This window comes from Oryzias latipes, chromosome 1, assembly GCF_002234675.1.
Source record: "Oryzias latipes chromosome 1, ASM223467v1".
In the NCBI taxonomy this organism is placed as follows: domain Eukaryota; kingdom Metazoa; phylum Chordata; class Actinopteri; order Beloniformes; family Adrianichthyidae; genus Oryzias; species Oryzias latipes.
The window spans coordinates 27,948,562-27,964,134 of NC_019859.2; the positions used below are offsets into that span (position 1 = coordinate 27,948,562).

Genomic DNA, 15,573 nt, shown 5'->3' on the forward strand with positions numbered 1-15,573 from the left:
ACTTACGTTTGCTTTTTTTCATCTCTGTGGATGTCTCTGGATGATCCCATGATTAGGTATGTTTTACCTTTCAGCAGATTCAAAGCATCTCTGCAATGGGGATAACTGAGAAATGGCCGTAGTTTTCCCATGGGGCCAACATCTGTACTTCCTGTAATAACAAAGGGAGATGTGTGTGTGAGGGGATAACTTACAGAAAAAATAACCTTAAAAATTCAGTCACAGGCACAGACCATCGCAAATTTAGGTGCCAATACTGGAGATTAACAATCCAGTCCTAATGTGTCTGACATGGAAAAAGCATATAATGTAACTGTGCCCCTCAGGATATATTGTGAGGAGTGTGATACATAAACAGTTATTGATACTTATTCCACCCTGTTAATAGAGTGGGAACTTTGATTCTGTAGCCAACAGTGAGTCAAACTTTTAAAAGTATACCCCCCCTCTCACTTTATGGACAACATTATTTCAGCACAGCCGAAAGGAAGAAGGGTGTCTCTTTGGGAGTATAAGAATACCCTCTGGTGTTCACTGATGAGTGTGGAGAATCAATTGATAAGAATCAGCAGCTCCAGTTAGTGGCCATGGTTCCCAACCAGAAAAAGATGAAGTTCCTTCTAATGCTTAAAATAAATCACTCTGCCAAGTAGTTTAAGATTGAGAACTTTAGCATTCTGTTCCCAATTTATAGACAATTGAAATATGAGATTCACTGATAGAATGGTGGAGTGTCTGCAGTATTGCATTTGTAATTTTGTTCAGATTGCTGTCTACAGAGCTACGGCCTACAGCCAGCCCTGGGGTCTGAGCAAGCAACCAAAAGCATAGCAATAAGGATTCTTCCTGTGTGTCCATTGACTATACGTGAGAATTAGACAAATTGAGTAAAAAATGGCAAAAGGAAGTCAATTCATCTAGTTTTTCATGACGTTGGAGCAGACAACTTCAGTAAACAGTGAGTAATCCGAGTTGGTCTGGGTCAACATTTTGAGGTTGGCTATTTTGACATATATAATGACTGAGTAATAGCTATCTATTTCTCAATACTCTGTGGGATTTCATTTTTTTGTGACCAGCAGGTACTTCCTATTTGGAATGTGAGGAGGAACGATTGACTCAGTCTAGTTCTCTTATACAGTCAAAGTGTGTGATCCAGGCAAACCCAGCCCAGAAAGGCAAAATATGATTCCCTGTCTTTAACCCCACAACCGTCCGGTGCTGTCAGATCTTGGTCATCAATGTGGGATTAGATTAAGGAATGGGATGTAAAGTGTCTGCGAGGAAAGAACTCTAAAGTTGTGCAGGAAGCTGAGCTGCACTGGCATTTGATAGATAGTTAGTTGATTTCTAAAATAGTTATGTGTATTTCTTAGGGATTTATCGATACATGTAGTTGAACCGAACCGTTTCGATACGGCAGTTTTGGTTTGGTTCACTGCTGTACCATTTCGGTACGTTTTTTCTTTTTTTTCCGCATATGCACTGTAATGACCCAGCTGCTTTTTCGGTCATACCTGGGAAACAAGAGCCGAGCTGCCAGTTAACTAGCTGCGGGGGCTAATCTTGTCCCATACTACACAAGCCCTAATATAGTCTCAGAGGGGAAGGGGTGGACTGTCAAGGTCATTGCTCATTCTCCTTTCTGACATTAAGATTCATTTATTATGAATCCAAATAAATAGCATAACAAACATAAAGGTCACTTCCCTTCACACCTCTCTCAGTTTTGGCGAAGAATTCAACACACAACATTTCAGACTTCCCTTGAGTCTTAGTGGCTAGAGGCGGGGTTAGCCGCCAGGCACAAGATGACAGCTTTTCGTGAGGGACTCACCACAGTGCTACAGCGGGAAGTGGCATTCCACGACAAGGGATTAACTTTGTATCAACTCATGGCTCTCAGCATCAAACTGGATAACCTGCTGAGAACCCAGCGGCCACAGAATCCAGCCTCAGGGAACCATCATGCCCATCCCACCGTTTCTCCTAGGGGTAGCTGACTCCTACGGTTTGATAACCACATAGTGGAAACAAAAGCTTTGATTGACTCAAGGGAAGAATTTCATTGACCTAGCTTTTTCTCACTCTCATGAAGTCCCTATGCTAACCTGCGATGCCTGGGTGGTGGTCACTGCCCTAGACGGAAAGCCCTTGGGGTCGGGCCAGATCCAGTTCCTGACTCAGGACATCACAGATGTCTCATTTGATCACCATCATGAGTCGCTCTGCCTCTTCGCCACTGAGTCCCCTGCTTGTCCTGTCATCCTCTGTCTGCCTTGGCTAGAGAGGCATGATCCAACCATAAACTGGTCAGAGCACAGACTCCTCTCATTGCCGGCGACAATGTCTTCAGGCCGCAATGACGTCTGAAAGCTGTGCTCCATCGAGGTTGATCGCAGTCACCACCCGCGCTGTGATCAGTGTAACAGAGTAGGTGGGGGGTTGGCAGTTCAATACGTAACACAGTCACTTGACTGCAAACAAGCAACGGGCCATACAGCTCCCTCCACACCGGTCCAACAACTGTGCCATTGACCTCCTGCCCAGAGCTATGCCCACTCAGGACAGGTGTTCCCGCTTCGTCAACCTGAGTCAGAGGCCATGCAGAGGAGTTGAGCTTCATCCGACCATCAACATCCCCAGCCTCATCTTCTTTGTCGCACAAAAAGATGATGGTCTGAGACTGTGTATTGACTACACCAGCCTTAATGAAGTTAATGTTAAATATCATTATACTCTGCCTCTGTTTCCTGCAGCTCTGAAGCAGCTTCGCACGGCTCGCGTCTTTACAAAGCTGGATCGCCTCAACCCTTCCTGGTTCTCACTGACCACAAAAAACTGGAGTACATTAAATCCGCCAAGCGGTTGAACCCACGACAGGTACATTGGTCTCTGTTTTTCTTCTGCTTCAATTTTCAGATCACATATCGACCAGGGTCCAAGAATCCTGATGCACTGTCCCGTTTACACAAATGAAAGAAGGACCTGTCACACCCGAACCCGTTGTGCTCTAAACATTGTTTCTAGTTCCTGTTCAGTGGGACTTAATGACAGAGTTATCTGAAATAAATTCCACAGAGGCTCCACTGTATGGAGCCTCTGTGTATGGAGAGGCTGAGTAGTAGAGTAGTGGCCCAGTACCTAATCAGATGTGCATCCTGCCAAATGGCTAAGTCTCTTCGACAGCTTCCGGCAGGCCTCCTGCAATCAACTGCCCATACCATAGCGCCCTTGGTCCCACAACGCGGTGGACTTTATCACAGATAAAGTCCCCAGTTCACATCACGTATGTGGCGCAAGATGTGCAAGGGTCCGGGCATTAACGTGAGTCTGACCTCCGGCTATCATCCTCAGTCCAATGGCCGAGTGGAGCGCTTGAAACAAGAAATAGCGCGGTTCTTCCACACGTACAGTAGTCAACATCAAGAGGACTGGAGTTGGTTCCTGGTTTTGGCGGAGTAAGTCCAAAACTCCTTCAAAGTCTCTTTCACTGCCACGGGGCTTTCGCCCTTTCAGTGTGTGCTGGGGGATTATTGCGACATCCTTATCCATTCCCTGATCAGCGACTTCCACCAAAGCCACACAGACTGACCAGCCCCCCGACGTCGTGGTTGACCTCGGCATCGGCGGGCCCCTCGATTTCAGAGCCGCTCGCAGGAGGGGGGCTCTGTCAGAAGTCAGATTTCTGTCTCCCCCTCTAGTGACCAGCGGGAACCATCTCCAGAGTTCTAACCACACTTCCTGAATTCTACACACCTGACTCTCATTCACTCAATCAACCACAGCATACTTTAGCGCTGCACTGAGCTGAGCTCAGTGCAAAGTATTATTTGTGCCATTTCCTTCCTTACCGAGCATTATATTTGGACCCGAACTTCTGACCCTGACTCTGTTTGCCTGTCGCCTGCCCCGAATTTCGCCTAGACTATTGACTACCCTGTCTCTCTCCTGATTATCTTATGCCTGTTATTGACCTCTGCCTTTCTGACCCTGCTTTAGCTTTGTGGACTTCTTGCTGAGCTAATAAATCTGCTGCATTTAGATCCAGCCGTCTGTCTGTTCTTGTGATAGTTATTGGATTTCTCTGCTGGTCACTTTGTTCATAAGAATTACTGTGTTTGAGCAGAAGGATGTTCATCACATGAACTCTTGGCAGAAAGGCAGGGATACATTTGGTATTCATGTCATGTGACCTTAAACCATCTCTCTTTTAGAGGGAAAAAGAGCTGTAACACTTGGTGGTGAGTTCAGCTAATTAATGGACATGCAGTCCAACAAACTTGTCAAACAGATGTGGGAGTATTGTATTGTGAATGTCTGGCTAAGCCAACCCATACAATGGTATTTAACTCTATTAGTGTTAACCCAATAAGCCAACCCCAACCCATATCTAGGAGAACAGTTTATCAGTATAAATTGCACAGAAAGTAGCATTGTTGGTGTCAGAGAGAAAAAACAACTGCAGATTATCACCAACCTTCTTTGATGGAGTCCTGCACCCGCATGGCATAGATGTCTATAGACGGTTTTTGGACAACATCTTCCACCAGAACTTTGTACGCTGTAAGGCGACGAGAGCAGCTGTTAGTCTCAAAATGTGCAAAGTGAAGATGCACACTCAAACAGTTACTTACCATATTCAATTTTGCTGCTCTCTGTGCTCTCACAGATTTTAGATGTTCGCTCATCGTTGCTGATTTGACCGTTCTTCTGCATGCTGCAGTTCTCTAAAAACAAGCAAAAAACAGTGAGCAAAATGTCTGAAACACAAGCAAATAACAGTGTAAATTTCACTGCAACTAAAAAAAACAGCTGACTGGTCTGCAAGAACGTCTTGTGCAACCACAAAGAGAAAAATCCACTGCTTTTGAGTGCCAGTCCAAAGACAGGTATATACAACAACCAGCAATATACAAAAAAATAATAATAATGAGTCCAAAGGCATGTATTTTGTTTTAATTATTGTTATTTATATTTATTTATCTATTAATTTACATTTTTAATCAAGAAAATTGGTTTATTGCCATGGTCAAAGACAAATTTCCATTCTTTTGAACAGACAATAAAGTTATCTATCTTTAGAAAGGGTTTAGTCAGAAGGGGCTTCCGATGTAGAACAAAAGCCAAATCAATCAAGCAAATCAGTAACAGAGCTTTCGTACTAGTTCAGTCATGGCCCATGTTAAAAGATTCCATTCTAATACCATTTTATATGTACTGTGGTGTTTTGGTGCTTGTCTTGGATAGCAGGGGTATTTTTTCTACATCTATACTCTGACAAAGGCAGCATGCAGATGTATGCTTTTGTTTGATGCTAATTGGTTCATGTCACTCTTTTAAATTTTATTTTAAATATAAAGTCGTGGATGGCAGATAACTTCCTACAGCTCAACTTGGACAAAACAAAATTTTTATAATTGATTCTGAAGACAAGATAGGGGTGATTTTACCACATCTTCAGAATTTTAAAACTTTTCACTATGTGAGAAACCTGGGCGTACTTTTTGACACTAGCTGAATTTTATTCCACACATTTAAAGTGTCATTAAATCAGGATTTTATCATCTTAAAAACAAGCCAGAGTCCGCCCATTCCTCTCTCTTGCCAGCACAGAGGTGCTGATGCATGCTTTTATTTTTAGTCACTTAGATTACTGTAAAATTCAAACTTACAAATATAACAGAACTCTGCGGCACAAGTTCTGGCACTCCCCTGTGTGTGACATCGCACTACTCTCAGAGTCAGGTTTGTTTTATTTTGTTTTTGTTATATTTGTTGCTGTCTCAATGTCCGTAGAGTGTTAGATCACATCAAGTACAACCGGGAAGCTCTGTTAAGGCTGGAACAAACGTGTCACAGAGGATATTATGACACAGATATCCTGAATCCCTACCCAGAGCTAAAACCCCACGCTGGAACCTTACCGCGACAGGCAGCAGCAGGCTCATCTCCCAGAACCCAGAAGCCACCATGCAAGCGCGGAAGACGGGGAAATACAGCACGCAGGCTATGCCGGCTGGCTAGCCGCGGGAGGCTAACACTCCCAATCATTCTCCATGCCAACGTACAATCTTTGGCCAACAAGATGGATGACCTCATCAGCAGGCTGGCAGCACAGCGACACATCCAGGTGTGCTCTGTTTTATGTCTCGTTGCTCAGACAATGGACACCCGAAGAGGCCATAACATCAGTGGGATACAGTGTTAAGAGCGGGAAAACGCACGACGGGTAGACCGCAATGTTGATTAAACAGTCCTGGAGCTCTGACAACACCTCTGAGTCTTGTTCTGAAAATGTGGCTATCACTACTGCACCAATGAAATGCCTGGAAAAGCTGGTACTGTCACACATCAACTCCTTGTTCGACAAATCAGTCGACCCCTATGAGTCTGCTTACCACCCCAAGAAATCAGCAGAAGAGACAGTGGCCCTGGCACTTCACTCAACCCTGCAACATCTGGATACCAAGAACACTTATGCCTGGTTACTGTTCCTGGACTACAGCTCTGCATTCAATACCATTAGACATTCAATCCCCGGAACCTGACTGCAAAACTCTCCAAACTGGGAATACCTACACCCACCCGAAACTGGTTACTGGACTTTCTCACTGACAGACCACAGTTGGTGAGGGTGGGAAAGAAGGTCTCTGCAGAGCTGACAGTAAACACCGGAACACCACAAAGCCCTTCTCACGGTACACCTATGACTGCACCTCCCATCAACATCAGTAAGTATGCAGACAACACAACCGTCCCTGGTTACATCAGAGGAGGGGACGACGTGCATACAGAGACCTGGTGCGCAAGATCACCATCTACGGCGAGAACAACAACCTTGTTCTCAACGTGGAGAAAACAAAAGAAATAATCGTGGACTACAGCCGTTCACCATCAACGGGACTGTGGTGGAGCGGACCGACTGCCACCGGTTCATTGGTCTGCAGATCACAAACAGCCTAAGCTGGGACACACTAAGTGCAATGAACAATTAACTGCCACAATATGTCAAACAAATGACAAAAGTCCAAAAAGGAAAGGTTTAGGACGCTGTAATATTTATATTTAATCTTATATTTTGTATTTTTATTTTATTCTTTTATTTTTTACTCTGCTCGTCTATTTCTTAAATTTTGTCCTTCTTATTTATGATACTTGTTAGTTTGTTATATGAGCCCCCGTGGACCCCGAGGTCTTCCAGTGTTGGCCTTTTAGTTGTCCCTAAGGTAAGCACCAAAACTTACAGTGAGGCTTCATTCTGCCACAACTGTCCTTGCCTGTGGAAGAGCCTGCCAGAGAACCTCAGGGCCGCAGAGATTGTAGAGTTTTTAAGAATAGGATCAAGACATGCGTTTTAATTTTGGTTTTAGTTGATCTTATCTGCTTATTTATTCTATTAGTTTTAATCTGTATTATTTTAAGTATTTCTTTTTATTTTCTGAATAATCCTATTCTCAATTTTATGTTTTTTAATTATTTTTAAATACATTTTATGTATTTAATTGTCGCATCTTGTCCTGATTTTAGCCCAAGTGTTTCTTGTGGGGATATTTTCTACCAATGTAGTGGTTGTTGCCACGGTCGTCGCCCTTGCTGGGGCGGCTCAAGTTTAACATTAAAGCCTCATAGCTGTGAAGTGGAGCCCTTTGCTGTCCTGGTCTGGGTTGGCACCATGGCAATGTTCCTATGGCCAGGCTGGCTCCTGGTATGAAGAGACTCCCAAAAAATACTGTTTCCTCAAAGCAGAGCCAAACCTTAAGTTTCTTTTAAAAATTACTTATATTAGTATTCATTGTGTGTGGGGTCATGGGTCGTATGTGTTAATGAAGGGGAGTGGGAAGGGTGAAGGGTGGGTTATTGTTTTATTGTAATATTGTGCATGTTTTTTTTGTTTTAAATGTTAAAGCGCTTTGAGTTGCGCAAGCCATGAGAAGCGCTTTTTTTTATAAATAAAGTTTGATTTGATTTGATTTGATTCTTGCCTGGTGTCATCAGTGGAATTCCTGGGACACAAATGTAACCAAGTTACCTTCTGCACATGTGCACTCGTCATCTCTGCAGAGCTGCAGCAGCTGTCCTCCCTCCCTCTCTGGATGGTAAAACTTCACGCAAGGTGTTTCTGTGAATAGAAGAAGGGTATTCATAAAATTGACTTTTATCTTCACTTATCTTTACCCTGATGAGAATAGAGGCAGCCTGTACTTACGCTCATAATATTCATAGACAGACACCGCTGCTGGCTGAAGAACGCCCACCTCCATGGTCTGCTGAACCCTGAAACTGATCTCCTCTGGTCGGGTGTGAGAAACCTGCAGGTAAATGTAATTCAGAGGTCAGTAATTTGCTGTCATTTAGGAATACTCTAATCAGCCTGCAAGACTGTTAGCTGAATGGTCATGTGAGCAGGCGTGTTCTTTCTAAGTTTCAAATTCTTCTGCTTGTGATCTTGTTTAATTTCACAGTTGTATGATATAAACGTTAGACACAGGTCAGATGATCCAGAACATGCAGACATTAACAAGAAGCAGCCTGGGGTCAAACCTTATCCAGGTAGATGATGAGTGAGCCTCGTTCTGACAGAGCTGTATCCATTTCATACTTGCTAATGATGGGGGCTCGCCCTCCAGACAGCTACAGACACAAGTACAAGTCATCATTGGTTTTGGGCACTCAGTGAATCTCATCTTGAACGGATTTACAGTCTTACAGCTTTTAGGTCATCTAAGTTGGGAGTGAAGCCTGTCTGCAAACCGATGTCTAAGATGGACATGGCGGCATCACGATCACTGTCCTTGTATCTGCAAATGAGAGCACTATGAAGAAACTGAAGAGAATTACAGCCAAGCAAAAACAATATTACTAGTATACTTACAAAACTTCTATCTGAAGCTTGTAGACCTTTTGATTCCCAATATTCTTATCTGTATGAAGAAACTTCCTATTATATGACTCCCAAAGTGAAACAATAAAACTCTAGAAACAGACAGTTACCTGGAAGCAGCTGCACTGACATGTCAAACTTCTGGCAGTCACTTTCCTTTTCTTCAGGCAGAGCATAGTACAAGGACACCATCTGACCAACAGGACAAGCAAGATAAATGTGCATAGTAACCAAAGCAAATCAAAATCATGGAAATTGTCTGCACATAGTAGCAGGCAAAATGGAGAACCAAGGGAGAACACCCCCCCCCCCCCACACACACACACACACACACAAAAAATAAGATTTTTGGGTGCAGCACTATGGTTTTAAAATAAGAACCAGGATTGAAATAATCTTCCCTCTTCCCATTTCAAAATCCATGTTCAAACAGATTTCCATACAGGAGGTCAGCTTTTACAGCTTGTCCCAAATTATTATGCAAATGACATTTTTCTAAATACTCAATACAAATGACAGCCTAATTTTTAAGTCCCTAACCATTAGAAAAGGGGTGCTCATTAAGTCGATCAGTAACTTACTGTGACAGTAAGTTAAAATGTGATTCAGCTTCTGTAGATCTTAAAGAAATTGTCGACTCAAATGTAGCTCACGTGCCGAAAATGTGTGGAAACCCCTGCATTAGAGTATATATTAAATAAATAAATAAATAAAATAACCAGTCTCTGTTCTTTAGAGGAAACCTTTTTTTTTACTTTTCTCCCTAACTGGGTAACACAAGCTGAATGTCTTGCGCGTGCGACTCCCTTCCTCCATATCCTACACACGCACATAGCGAAGACAGTGCTGCCTTCAGGACAAAGAAACACACACACACAGCCTGCTTTTCTCCTTCCTATTTGCGCTGGCGAAAACACCTGCTTAAGCACACACGCACACACACACGCACACTCAGTGTGTGTTAAAAAAAACAGCGAAATCTGAGTAAGTTTTTATTTATTTATTATTTTTTTTCTGCGTAGCTGATAGCTGCAGTTCAAACAGGTGTTCAGACATTTTGTAAACAATGTTGTGGGGACCTGGGCCTTAGCCCCGCCTAAGGCCACTAAGACTCATGGGAAGTGTTGATTCCCAAACCATGAGTTAAGGCAGCTGTGAAGAGAAGTGACCCTCATGTTGTTATGCTGTGTGTGCAAGGAAACCTCGCTCCTCTATCTATAGCTCACCTACTGAGAATGGTACTGGTTGTAAGATTAGAGGGGTACAGGCAGTTTTCTAGTGCATCCAGTCAAATTACAACTATTCTCCAGCTGGCCCATATTATTTCCTGGATCCACTCACCTACTTCCGCTGCGCCCCACAACAACACATTAGGCGCACCGCCCCCATAAGGCTACAGTCTGGAGAAAATTTCAGACTTTTAAGTGTGTCTTAGAGTCGTGAAAATACGTCCCTAACAGCGAGTTTACAGAGAACATTTTGTGTTCAAGACAATGAAAAGTTGTATTCAAATCAAAGACCAATCACATTTGCAACAGAAATGTTAAACGTGCAACTAACATTTACATGTTACATTAATATTTTTTGGGTTTTGGAAGTCCAACAGATACGCTATACATTTTACATTCTTTCTCAGTCCAATATGAATCTGCTATGTTTATAAAAAGATACTGATATGAGACATGAAACACAGTCAGTAGTTGATAAATGTATTGAGTTCACATGTTCATTGTGGCGCTGTGTGATTCATTAAAATAATTGCCCCCCCCCCAGTTAATTTTATGACGAGCTCTGGAATAATTAGTAAAATTACTGTTATCACTACATAATAAACTGTCAGTTTGTGTTGAAAAACGGTTTTTGGCCAATACCCAGTTTCGCCAGCAGAGGGCGCTGACCAGCAGAAGAAGCCGGGGCAGTATAGTGTAGGGACCAAAGCTATTCGGCATGCAATAGTTATCGGTCCTTTCGACTGAAGTTAATGTCACATTAGGGTAATCCCACTTGGACAAATGATGTAGCGTTGAGATCTGCTCGGGGGTCTACACATTGTAATTTTGCATTTATTTTGGTAACCTAAAGTTCTTTTCCTTCATAAGTTGTGTCTTGCATTATTCTTTGTAATATTTAGAGAGAGATTTTGCCACAACCCACTTTGTAAAAAGAAGATGGCTGTTAGAATGAACCTGCTGCTCCACACGAGCGAGCCGTGTCTCTGGCCAGAGCAGCTGGAGTCCCGTAGCTTCTTTTTCACAGGCAGGGAAGGTGCTATGTTATAGCGTGCGATCTGGAGAAGGGTTCGGAATGCAGTGTCTTTGGCTGCTCTTTGTAAACGAGCTGCCAGACTCGAGAGAACCGTGTCTTCCGGGAGATTTATCTCCAAGTAGAGAAGCGGCTTTGGGACGATGTGTGCACTAGCGGAAGCGTCCAGTGAATTCGTGTTTCCAGTTGGATCCAGACAAAATAAAGGCTGATGCTATTCCAGTTTAAGATCAACCGCGGCTAAAAATTTTGTTAGCATGCATTAACGTAATCCTAACCCTTCTTCCGGGTCCGTTCTGCCAAGAATAAAGCACCGGGCGCCCAGATTAAAAAAACTATAAGCATAAATGCACTAAGTAAGAATCATAACAATAATGAAAGCACATTTGGAAGATAATCTCGCTCTACGTCGGAGCTCTGTTTGTTTCTAACGGACCACATAATAAGTAACGATCCAGCTGGTACGTCACTGTAGCAGGGAAGCAAGAGCCAAGCTACTAATTACCTGGCTAAGTTAGAGAGTGCCCCATACACCCCATACACCAAATGATGTTGAACAAAGAGGGTGAAGCAAAGGCAGTTTGTGCAATCTCCTTTCTTGCATCAAAGCCCATTTATTTGAATATACCAACAAATAGGCAAATAGCATGCGGGTCACTTCTGCTCACAACCCTCTCACTCAATGTTTTCACCCAAGATTCCCCACTTCCCATGAGTCTTAGGGGCTGAAGGAAGGGCTAACCCCCAGATCGCCACAATATCTTCTTCTATGGTAGTTTAGTAATTTATCCAGACCAATCATTATCTGACACGTCATTGGACCAACGGACAGCCAATCACATAATATGACGTCAGCAGTAGTCTCAGGAACCCAAAGGACCCCGAACGGTTATTGCAGGCCGAATGGGTTTGGCACCTACAATGGGATGAATGAGTCAGCAGAATACATGACCATGTGCGCTCTTTTTGACTGAAACTTTGTATATTTTGCAGGTAACTTGGCTGAAATCAACACACAAATGATTTGTAACAGTGAGGATGTTTTAAGCGCTTTAGAGAGGAACATAAGTGAAGTTAATGCAAGTACATGAGTATGTATTCATTACTACAAGGTTTTGTAAAATGTTTAGTCGTTTCCTTTGTGTAAAAGCATTATAGGCTCTTATGTAGGAACTTCAAGTGTTTGCTAAGGGAGTAATATGCATTTTGTATTTTTTGTTTATTCATTAAAATAATGTAATCAGTAATACAATGCAGATCTGTACCAGTGCTAGCACAATGTATACAATACTAATAATGGATACATAAGCTCAGACCCAAATTACCTAACACGCTTGCAAATATTTGATAAATAAATACAGTTCCTAAAACGTACATGGCCTGTGTAAATAATATTACTCTTTGTTGAAAGGATTTGAAAATTCAATGGTAGGACTTGGACTCGATTTGAGACTTATGGGGCTTCATTTGGGACTCGACTTGGGACTTGCTTGCTTTAACTTGGGACTTAACACAAGACTTGAGGACAAAGACTAGAGACTGACTTGTGACATGCAAAACAAAAATTTGATTCTATCTCTGGAAACCTGTCCTGTCTCTACAATTAATAATTGCTCACGTCATTGTTATGTAGGTCAATGAGGCTACAATTCACATTTAAAGCACAGATCTAAACCCCTTCAAAAACAGATGCAGTCCTTACGTTGACAACAGCTTCTCCCGATCCAGTAGCCTTCACTTTTATATCTTTGTTTATGTTTTTGATCTGCAGGGACAGACTCAGTCATAAATAAACAAACAAAAAAAACGAACAAACATAGAGCTTATGTGTTTCAGCAGCAGGTCCTCACATTAGAAGTTCTTGTAGCATAGCTGTTTTCACGGGTGAATTGATATTTGTCAGGCTTTGATTTGCCTGGCAACAAGACATCCACTTTCAGATCATACTGTGGTTCTTGAGCGTTGGTCCAGTACTCTGCTAAAGCCTGGTACACAATAATTGTAGCCTAAATGAGAGAGGGGGAAACAGGTTTAGATTTTGAGTGTATAAACCTGAGAGTACAAAGAAGTCAAAATTATTTCGAACCTGGGTGGATCCATAACCCCCACCAACAAACTGCTGCTGGTTGAACCATCTCACAACAGGTCTGGCATCTTCAAAAGACTTGAGATCAACACAAAAAGAGTTATACAAATATACACCTCATGTTTTTGAAGTTATATAACCCCTTATTGTAACAGTAACAAACAAAATGTCATCTTTGCTTACTTCCTGATTCAAGGTATAGTTAAAAAGCTGCATATGCATTTTTTTATTTTTATTTTTATTTTATTTATTTCTTAAATTATGTGAATAAAGGATGAGCTCACCTTGGTTTTGACCAAGGCCAAAAGAGCATAAGCTGTGGCCTCAAGGGTAAAGACGTGCCTCCCAGGAACAGGCCAGTGGGACAACTCTGAGAGATGAAAGCAAAACCGTTACCGTGACACACCCCAAACAGGGACATGTTATAGGTTGTAAATCCTAGAATCAGCAGCATTGAGTGATGCTTGTTGAATGATTTCTGTTTCAGCACCTGGAGAAACGAATTTGTAGAGAATCTGGCGGTTTAGTTTTCCCTCATTAGCCAGAGCATATGATGTCATGGCAACAGCGTAAGGATTTGTAAGGCTGGGAAGTCGTTTCTCCAGGTAGGCAACTGCCCTGTTAATGCTGCCTGGCAGGTTCTACACAGGAGGGGGAAAAACAAATGATTAGAGATTAAAGTTTCAGTGGTTAAAATCTGGAGTTCAATAGAGTGAAGACAGGATTTGGGAGGACTGCCATTTTGGGGTTCCATTTCATTACTTGTACTAGCACTAGTACCAGTTTTAGTAACGTCTGTGTATTATATGCAGACTTGCCAGGGAGTTTCCCACAAGTCCTTCAGGAAATACGCTTCAGGAAAAAAGCATACTTATGCCTTCAGACCAACACATGAAACATTTCCTTCAGTCACGCAAACTGTGCAAAGGTAAGAAAAGACCTGTGCTCGAATGTGTGTTCATGTTCTTCTAAGGTGGATGATGGAATGCAAAAGGAAGGAGGGTGCCCAGTCATCCCCACACCAAGATCCCCACCGCAGCGGCAGCCAGGAACCCGCACCATCCGCCACCCAGGCCAGGGCCACCAGGACCGCCACAAGGACCCCCAAAGCCAGAGAGCAGGGAGGCATAGGGGGATAGAGAGTGCAAACTCCAACCCAATCAGGAGAGCAGCCCCACTGCCGCATCCCAGGAGAGAGTACTAAAAGGTGCAGTTACAATTGGCAGGTAGGGCACCGAGAGGACATCTCCTGATTACTCAAAGTGATGTCCAAACACCCTCCCTGCCAAGAGGCCCTAAATGTTTAAGGTGCAGTTAAAATTGGCTGGTAGGGTGGTGAGAGGACATCTGCTGCTTGTTGGCAGAGATGCCCAAGCACTCCCCCTACCAAGGGTCCTACATGTCTAAGGTTCAATGGCTTGCACAAATAAAAGAGGGGAAAGAGGACAGCCCTGTATAATTCCACGTCCCAAGGGGAAGTATTTCGAGTAGTCAATATTAGTGCGAACATGTAGGTGATGTATATAGTAATTTGATCCATGATAATAGTTTCAAGCCAAAGCCAAAGCGTCTTAGAGTCTCAAACAAGTAAGGCCACTCCACCCGATCAAAGGCCTATTTTAACATCCATGGAGATGAACATTTCGGGGGTGGCAGTTGGAGAGGTGCAGTATAAAATATTCATAAGCTGCCCAATATTATGAAACGAATGTCTGGTTTAATAAAGCCAGTTTGGTCAGGACTGATTAATGTGAGCATTATCGACTCCAAGCGTTTTGCTAAAATTTTAACATCTGCACACAGCAAAGATATAGGCCCATAACTGCTGCAGCATTAAGGATCTTTATATTTCTTTAGGATGAGGGAGACTGTGACCTGTCGCAGAGTAGCCGACAATGCACCAAGATCAGCTGAAGCCTGTAACATAATAAGCATTAAAGGGGATAGTTTATCCATAAAAAACGTTAAAAATTCAGATGGGAACCCGTCAGGTCCAGGGCATTTCCCACTCTACATGGACATGACACTGTTATTTGGCAGTAAAAGGCTTATCCAATTGAGCAGCTACATCTGGTTCGACTGTTGGAATATTAAGATCTGAAAAGAAGGCTTCGTAACGTTTCTCATCAGGAAAACATTCAGAGGTGTATAGAGCAGAATGAAAATCCCTAAATGTATCATTGATAGTTTGAGGGTTGAATGTGAGTAATATTTTGAGCTGCTGTTGACTGTCTAATCTGGTGTGAGAGTAATTTATTAGGCGCATCACCAAATTCATAATAGCTATAAAGGGTCCTGAGTACTAATTGCAATGCCTTATCTGTGGCCATTGAGTCAAATT

At 42.7% G+C, this 15,573-nt stretch overlaps 1 protein-coding gene across 2 annotated transcripts in view; it reads right to left on the minus strand.

Moving 5' to 3' along the window:
* The window catches only part of c3-2 (complement component C3-2), a gene marked incomplete in the record, with an annotated part of 170,209 nt that overhangs the window by 103,089 nt on the left and 51,547 nt on the right, over positions 1-15,573 (minus strand). The window contains 14 exon segments of one of the 2 annotated variants that reach the window (NM_001105083.1): positions 7-151; positions 4,481-4,564; positions 4,638-4,730; positions 8,033-8,122; positions 8,210-8,312; positions 8,545-8,634; positions 8,711-8,801; positions 8,876-8,924; positions 8,995-9,076; positions 12,849-12,911; positions 12,997-13,152; positions 13,233-13,310; positions 13,517-13,602; positions 13,723-13,873. In NM_001105083.1, the coding sequence (NP_001098553.1) occupies positions 7-151; positions 4,481-4,564; positions 4,638-4,730; positions 8,033-8,122; positions 8,210-8,312; positions 8,545-8,634; positions 8,711-8,801; positions 8,876-8,924; positions 8,995-9,076; positions 12,849-12,911; positions 12,997-13,152; positions 13,233-13,310; positions 13,517-13,602; positions 13,723-13,873 (1,361 nt within the window). 2 annotated transcript variants of the gene reach the window in all.